Consider the following 8,154-nt stretch of genomic DNA (forward strand, 5'->3'; position numbering starts at 1 on the left):
AATATTCTAAAAGAGTCCAGTAGCCCATAATAGCATTGGGTCTTCTGTTTAACTGGCAATGTCAGAAATTATTGACCTGAGTCCCCCACAGCTATGAGATGTTCATATAAGTGAGATCTCAGTATTTGTCTGACTTTGCTTAATATTTTTAAGGCTCACCCATGTTTTCTCACGTATTAGAAAATCCTTCCTTTTTACAGCTGAGTAACACTTGATCATGTCCATAGATCATGTTGTTTATCTTTTCCTCTGTTGATGGACTACATTTCAGTTGCTTCCCTTGGGCACTTGTAAGCAACACTGCAATGAACACTGACATGATTATCTGAGTTCTTTACTTTGTTTAGGTGTATATCTGGGAGTGGAATTGCTGGTTTTTTTTTTTTTTTAATGTCCTTGGTACAGGGTCTCACTGGACAGCTCAAACTCATAGTGATTCTTCTGTTTTCAGCCTCCCCAGAGCTGGGATTATAGGCATGTGCTACCACACCCGGATTCTGTTGCCAGCAGGGCAGTATGTGGTGCCAGGGATCGAAGTCTGGTCCCTGTGCTTGCCTAAGCAGGCACTTAGGCTGCTGAAGTATCTCATCAGCCCTTGTAATTGCTGGTTTATAGATGATTTTGTCTTTCACTTTAGGTTGCCAGGGAACTGGCAACCTGTTTCCTATAGCAATGGTACAAGCCCTCTAGCGTTATAGGCTTTAATTTTTCCACATCCTCGGCAATATGTTATTTCCTGTATTATTTGTATTAGAATCCTAGTAGGTATGAACTAGTATCGCGCTGTGGTTTTGATTTGCATTTTCCTAATGGCTAACAATGTTGTGCTTGTTGGCCATTTGTACATCTTCTTTGAAGAAATGTCTGCGTCTTTTGTACATGTTGAGAAATCAGGTTATCATTTTGTTGTTGAGTTCTTTATATATTCTGGAAAGTAAGCCCTTATTCATATATGATTTGCAAATATTTTCTCCCATTTTGTAATTTTTTCCCATTTTCCCAACAATGCCCTTTGATACATGGAAGCTTTTAATTTTGATGAAGTGCAGTTCACCTATGTTTTTCTTTTTCTGCTCACACTTGTGAGGCCATATCTTAGAATCCACCACCAAATCCAAGTCATGAAAGTTAATGCTCAACTCTTTTTTCTGACAGGTTTATGGCTTCACTGCTTATATTTAGGTCACTGATCCACTGTCAGTCAATTTTTGTACACAGACAGGTGGGGCCCTGCTTTATTTCTTTGCATGTGGCTATCCGGCTGTCTCACCTAGGACTCCTGGAGTTAGTTAAGTGTGCTCTCCAGATCCAGCCCTGCCCTGCTTTATGTGCAGGAAGCTGACCTCTTGGCCCTGTGTCCAAGGCCACCTTTGTCCCTGACTTTGGTTGGGTGCAGCCAGTGGGAGGCATAGTGAGGGGGTCAGAAAGCAAGATGATAAGCTGGAGTCCCGAATCCCTGAGTCACTCTTGGTGTTGCTGTGGGCTAGCTATGTCCCTGAACTGAAGGTCATGAACAGGCTCTGGGCATGTTCCCATGTTGCACAGGGTCCTGTCTCTCTGGGCTTCAAGTATCAGTCCTTCCTGTTTGTACTCCAGATATAGGCTGGGGATAAAGCTCTTCACCCGCTATTAAATCACCCCTTATCATTCACTCTTAGCTCATGAATGTCCCTGTGGGGGTCCTTTTTTTTTTTTGTTTGTTTGATACAGGGGATTGAGCCCAAGTCTTTTGCACTGAACTACATTGCTAATCCTTTATATTTTATTTTGTTTTTAAATTTGGCATATCGCCTGGGGTTGCAGAGGGGCACCACCACCTCAGCCAGCTGTGATGGGCCATTTTATGCATCTCCACAGTCGGACTAAGGGATGCCCATGGAGCTGGAATGCACTGAATCCGGGTGTGTCTGTGAGGATGTTTCCAGAACAAGTGAACATGTGGATCTTCTGCACAGTAGAGAAGCTTCACCCTCACTGGGATGGTGGGCATCACCCAGCTCGGCAATGCTGAGGAAGACAAAATGGCAGAAAGAGGCAAATTCTCTCACTCTGCTTGGGTTGAGAAGTCCATCTTCTACCCTCAGATGTGGAGCTCTGGGCTCTCAGGCCTCAGACACTCGCCGAGTCCCATGCTGGTGTTCTGACTCTACAGCTGTGCATGGCAGTCTGGGGGTCTTTTCAGCATCCATGGCCTTGTCAGACGATGCTAGGACACCTCCTCATAGCTGCCTCTGTTGGTCCTCCGGCTTGCTTCCCTGGAGCACCCTGATTAACAGGCTCCACTAAACTCTCCAGAGGGATGGGTTGAAGCGCCATCTGTTGGTGGTGAGGAGGACCCTGACAGAGGCAGGAGGGCTCGCAGCTGCCTCACACATCAGCTTTTGTCAGTCACTGCTGCCGCCAGGCTCATCCCAGGAGGGAGAGTGTCTCTTGTGCCCCTGGATAGGGTGTGGCAGGTGCACTGGGGCAGAAGGGCCAGCCTGGGCCAAGAATTCTGGGCCCTTCCCAGTATGACCTGGAGCCAGTTCTCTCTTTGGGCTCTATTTGGCTCACCTGTGACCATGGGGCTCAGTAGCTCTGCCCATGGTTGCATTCAGGATGCCCCTGTAGGTGTCCCCTCCCCATGCCAGCGAGCCACACCCTCTCAGCACCTTTTCTCCAAATGCCCATCCTCTGTGGTGAGCTTGTGGGGTAAGTTTCTTCAAGATAGGCTAAGGGTTTGCTGCTGGATAAAATATCCCTGGGCTCCCAGCTTCTCTCCTTGGGCACTGGCCTCATTCAGGATCAGATCTGCCCGTGTGTATGCAGTTCTGCTACCGGGTGTGGTGCCCAGTACCTACAATCCCAGCTGCTTGGGCAGCTGAGGCTGGAGGATCACAAACTTGGGTCCAGCTTGGGTAATTTAGTGAGACTCTGCCTCAAAATACAAAAGGGCTGGGATATAGCTTAGTGGTAGGCTGTATGAGGCCCTGGGTCTGCACCTTAGCGCGGCGCGCACATTCACACAGTCATCCGCATTCATAGTCACACATAAAGAATAAACTTTGAAGTTACAGGAATAGAAAGCAGATTTCGGAGTTCTGGATTAACTGAAAAATTTCAGTTTCTGTTGCCCTGGTTTCTGACTTAGTGCCATAAAAATTGATACAGACTGGAGGGATACAGAAGCAGTTAGAGTAGTCAGCTCTGCATGGAGAGTGGCAGGCTTGAAGGAAGGATGGAGTTAGGGGGTGAGGAGAGCATGAAAGGCGCCTCATAGTGTGAGTGCGTGCACACACGTGTGTGAGTCCGTGTCCGTGTGTGTGTGTGTGTGTGTGTGTGTGTGTGTGTGTGGAGAGAGAGAGAGAGAGAGACAAGGCAGGCGAAATCGAAGTGAGCAGGGGTCAGGAGCTGAGACAGTGAGTGGTGTAAGGGAGGGGAGCGAGGAGCCCCCAGGAACTTCTGAGTACCAGAGGACAAACAAGCTAAGAATCAGGGAGTCTTCAGCCACAGTGGCCAAAGCACAGCTTTAACTTCCCTGGGGGAGGTTGGTAGTGTGTGTGCGCCTCTGTGGCTGACGGAAGCCTCAGAAGGAGGCCAGGAGAGGTTTCAGCACCCCAGTCTGTGGGCAAATGGACCCCTTGTGGTGGAACAAGGAAAGGGCAGGACAGACATGAGGGAGGCCCCAGGTGGTGAGGAGGCCCCTGAAGGGGTTGGCCCAGGAAGGGCACCTGGCGTGCATCTGCAGGCGAAGGTGGGAGAAGGAAGGCAGAAGACTCCAAATGACACTGCTCCCTGGGAGCCCGGGAGAAGGACCTGCGCAGCGAGAATGAACAGAGTCACTCTCCATACTTGGGAAACAGTACTGCTGCGTGGGGTCCCTCCGGAAGGCTCCCTGGGTGCTGCTGTTGCAGAGAGGCAGACATGCAACACCTCCTGCTGTAGGGAAGATAGATAGGTAGATGGATAGATGGGGAGAGAGAGAGAGAGAGAGAGAGAGAGAGAGAGAGAGAGAGAGAGAGAGAGTTCCAGCACCCATTGCCCTGGTTGGTCCACTGTTCTCATCGGATTGGTTGGGGTGATAATTCATGAGTCCCACATCCATCTGTGTGGTCCCATCTGCCACAGGCTTTGAGATGCTTGGTTCTAGACAGTGTCAGAGTGGGGTGGGCACAAACTTATGAAAACACTCTGAGTAGGCCTGACTGCTGCTTGAGTGAGTCCAGCCTCAAGAGGGGACTTTGCCAGCCAGCTGGGTGCAGGCTCCTCGACCAGCCTATGACTCTGCCATGGACTTTAAGAGATCATTTCTTACCTTTTCACTAGCTGTGACAGTGTCTTCAAGATCTGAAACTCTATCTTTGCTTTCACTCAAACGGTTTTGCAAGCTTGTGATTGAGATTTTAAGTTCCTCTATATCTCTCTGACGCTGTTTCGTGCGACCTATTTCTTTCCTGTATTGCTCATTCAAGGAACCCATTGTTTTTCTAATCTTCTCTATTTTTTTATCAGTGTCTTCTTGAGAAGCAGTTATTAATTCTTTTACTACAGAGATTATTTCTGATCTGATTTCCTCTATATGTTTCTGTATTTGACTTTTACTTCAGATGCTATTAATTCAGAGATTTCTTTTTTTTTATTTTAGAAGTTATTTCTGATCTAAGTCCCTCCATACCTCTCTGTAGTTGTTTCTTTACTTCAGATGCTATTGATTTAGACATTTCAGCTGTGTGATTCCCAATATCTTCTTTGCTAGTGTCCTCTGCACTTGTTCTGGGTTGGCTCAGGGCCTGAGATTGCATTTTGCTCCTTGTCTTTGTCATTTCGTATAGCACTGTCCTGTGACCTTTGATGTAGAGCTTTGGTGCAGTTATAACCTTAGTACCTCCTGGTATTTGGGTGCAGATCTCCTAAGTTTGTGTCCATCCAGTTGTGCCTGGCTTGGGTCTGGCTGCTGGGCTCAGCTTCTTTCTGCTGCAACCCTTGGGAGTGAACCTGTTATGCCCCTCTGGCAAGATGTTCTGCTCTTGGATTAGTTGGGGGGTTTTGTCCCCTAGACTCTCTGCAGGGACTTCATCTGCAGTTTCACCCCAGTCCTGTATGCCAGGCCTGGTTTGAGTCTGGAGGGGGCCAGGGGATGCAGGGGAACGTGGAAGCTGTCCCACACACTCGCCAGGCCTGGGCTTGGGCTCAGTCTTGGGGGGGGGATCCTGAGGGGGTGGCAGAATCTCTCACTCACTTGTCTGCCATGGACTTTAAAAAATGTTTTTCTCCTTCCCCCAGTCACTGAGAAAGTTTGAAACACACCCAACTCAACCTTTTATCCACTTTTATGAAATCACTAAGATATAGATCGATCGATCGATCTATCTACATACATACACGGAGAGTAGACACTTCACAAACATATTTTCAGTCCTATGTCCACTTCAGCATCAGTCAAACTAGCCAAGATGTGGAAACACTACATTGATGGATAGCTGGATAAAGCAATTGTGGTACCCATGTATCCATCCATCCATCTATCCCAACTACAATGGAATAACAGTCAGCCCTAAAAATAAGAAAATCCCACCATTTGTTGCACCTAGACAATATTTTGCTGAACTAAAAAAGCAGATAGAAGCCAGGTGTGGTGGTGTCTGCCTGTCATTCAAGCTACTTGGGAAAGTAAGGTGGGAGAATCATAAGTTCCAGGCCAGCCCGGCAGGTTAGAGAAATCCTTCTTGAAGTAAAAAATAAAAATGGAATGTAGCACTTCTGGGTTAAATCTTCACTAGTGGAAAAAAAAACGAAAGAAAAACAGATAAAAATTAAAAATATATTTCCTGGTCACACACGTACAATATAAGAGCTCAGAGCACAAGAAGGAGAAGGAAAGAGTAGTCACCCCAGAAAGAGGAACTGGGGAGTAGTACGTGAGGAGTACAAGATAGCAGGCATGTAGGATTTCCAAGTCTGGAGAACTCGTGCTCAACAGGAGGACAAATGTTAGTAAAATACCTTTGCACTAGAGACAGGGCGAGTAAGGAGATTTTAGTTGCTCTGTCAGACACACAGAGTAACTGTAAAGTGAAAGATATGTTAAAGCTTGCCTCAGTGGCCATCTTAGATTCTATACATATCCCATAACATCATGTTGTAAATTTTAAATATATATACACGCACGTATGAAAAACATCTGCTCTTTACCTGTTTGTTGTAGATACTGCAAGACCCTAAGGCTGGAGAGGACTCGGCCACTAGGTGGCGCCGTAGCAGCCTTGGTGTACGCCTAGGCCCTTGTGAAGTGGGTGGAGAGAGGTCTGTATTTGTACCAAAAGACGTCTGACTAACTATGTATGCTGATACCTGTGAACTAAGCAACTGCACTGAAGATAGATTTGTACTAATAGTGTTTGGACAGGATATCATGTCTGCATCTTGTACTATGAATAACTACTATGAAGACAACAGTATGCAATGCATCAACTCTTGTAACTGTCCTACTAAACTGTTTTGAAATTGTCTCATTGCTATTTGTTTCTCAATAAAATTAATAAAAATTAAAAAAAACCATACAAATGACGTGCACCGCACTGCCTTTCCCTTCTAGTGAGTTTGACAGGAACTTCCACACCTAAGCCAGTGGACGGTATGTAGTGGCTCAGCATCAGCAGGTGTGGATCAACCACCCCATTTGAGTTTTTGGAAAGGATTTGTCTGTCGCATTCCTTGCGGCTGCATCAAAATTCCGCAACTTAAAAGGCAGAAGGGACTTATTGGCTCGCAGCTTAGAGAAGCATGGTTTCACGCTCAGGGCATGGTAGAAGGACTTGGGCGGAGGAAGTCAGGGTTGAGGGGCAGAGCCAGGGAGGGAGACACCCTTCCAGGGAAAGACCCCAGGGACTGCCTCTTCCGGCAAACCAGCTCCTCATAGCGAGCCCGCAGCAGCCCCATAATCCAGTCAGCTTCTGAGAGCCGCCTCTGAGAGCAAGCTCTTGTGGGGGCAGCCAGATACAAACAATGAAGGGCTTACCAATGTCGTTCAGGCAGCTGCCCTGAAGAGGACAGGTGCTCACTCTTCCCTTGACCTAACCCAGTGCTTTATTGCCACCTGTGCTATAATGTGGATCAGATACTGTCTCTGGGCTTTGGGGGCAAGTAGGATATCTGACTCAGGAGGAAATGGCTGATGGCCCTTGGGCCACGGGTGGGGGTATTCAGTAAGGTTGGGATTCCTCTCCCGTGCACTTAGGAAGGAAGGGCCATTTGTGACTTTACCACAGGAGATCTGTGCACCTGCCCCACGCATCCCTCAGAGCCCCCCTTCTTTAGGACACTGGGAAGTACGCTGCTGAAGGCAGTACTTTAGTCTTCGTAAAGCTTTGCGATGCTGTCTGCTGCAAGGCCGGTATGGGTAGGCCGATCTTACCACTGAACTGGGCTCTGTGATCTCAGCAAATTCCCGTATAACAGAGACCCAATGTTGTAATTTCACCTCCGAAAAGGGGATTGCATTGACCATAAAAACAAACAAACAAACATACAAACAAAAAAGGAACACAGTGGTAATCAAAATGTTCTGAAATCTAAGGACCTTCAGCGGAACTAGTTTATCACTGTGAACTGGAGAAAGAAGATCAGTGACTTAGGAAACTGTTTGAAGACCAAAAACCCCAGTCGACTTTCCTCCAATCCACTGTCCAGAACTGATCCTGTTTCAGACTTGGGTGTCTTGATTGGAGGGGGATGAATGCTCCAGGCAGATTCTAGTCAGCACCTTTCCCCATGCGCCCCAGGGCTTGCTCAGTGAGCCTGTGTGTAAGATGGCCATTGCTGGGAGCGGCTGAAGCTGGCACAGATACATGGAGAGTGACAGCTGTACTATGCCAAGGACGAAGCCAGCCCGATAACACCTGGGCTCCTCAAAGCACGCTGTTGCAGCTTATTAACTGACTGCTGAGTAGAGAGGCTGAACTGAACAATCTCTCTAGGATGTAAACAAATGCCTCCTATTCTTGGGCAGCTCCTCTCCTTTACTCAAGAGAGAGAGGAGCTCCACGGGACCCAGCTTTTTGTCTCTTGTCTGTTTTTCCCTCATTCTCGTCACTGTTCTTTCCCAGGCTACAGCAAGAGCTCAGCAGATCTCTATAGCCATAACATAAGGTGCAGGAGCTATCCACTATGGACAGA

The 8,154-nt window shown here is 47.4% G+C and overlaps 1 protein-coding gene across 1 annotated transcript in view; it reads right to left on the minus strand.

The window, feature by feature from the left end:
• Nucleotides 1-2,563, minus strand: part of LOC101585906 (cilia- and flagella-associated protein 36-like) — a 4,302-nt gene extending 1,739 nt beyond the window's left edge. Inside the window, exon 1 of the mRNA XM_023701182.1 lies at nt 2,554-2,563. Within this exon, the coding sequence (XP_023556950.1) occupies nt 2,554-2,563 (10 nt within the window). The remainder of the gene's footprint in view (nt 1-2,553) is intronic.
• Nucleotides 2,564-8,154: the final 5,591 nt, after the last annotated feature.

Source organism: Octodon degus, unplaced genomic scaffold, assembly GCF_000260255.1.
Source record: "Octodon degus isolate 3935 unplaced genomic scaffold, OctDeg1.0 scaffold00131, whole genome shotgun sequence".
In the NCBI taxonomy this organism is placed as follows: Eukaryota; Metazoa; Chordata; class Mammalia; order Rodentia; family Octodontidae; genus Octodon; species Octodon degus.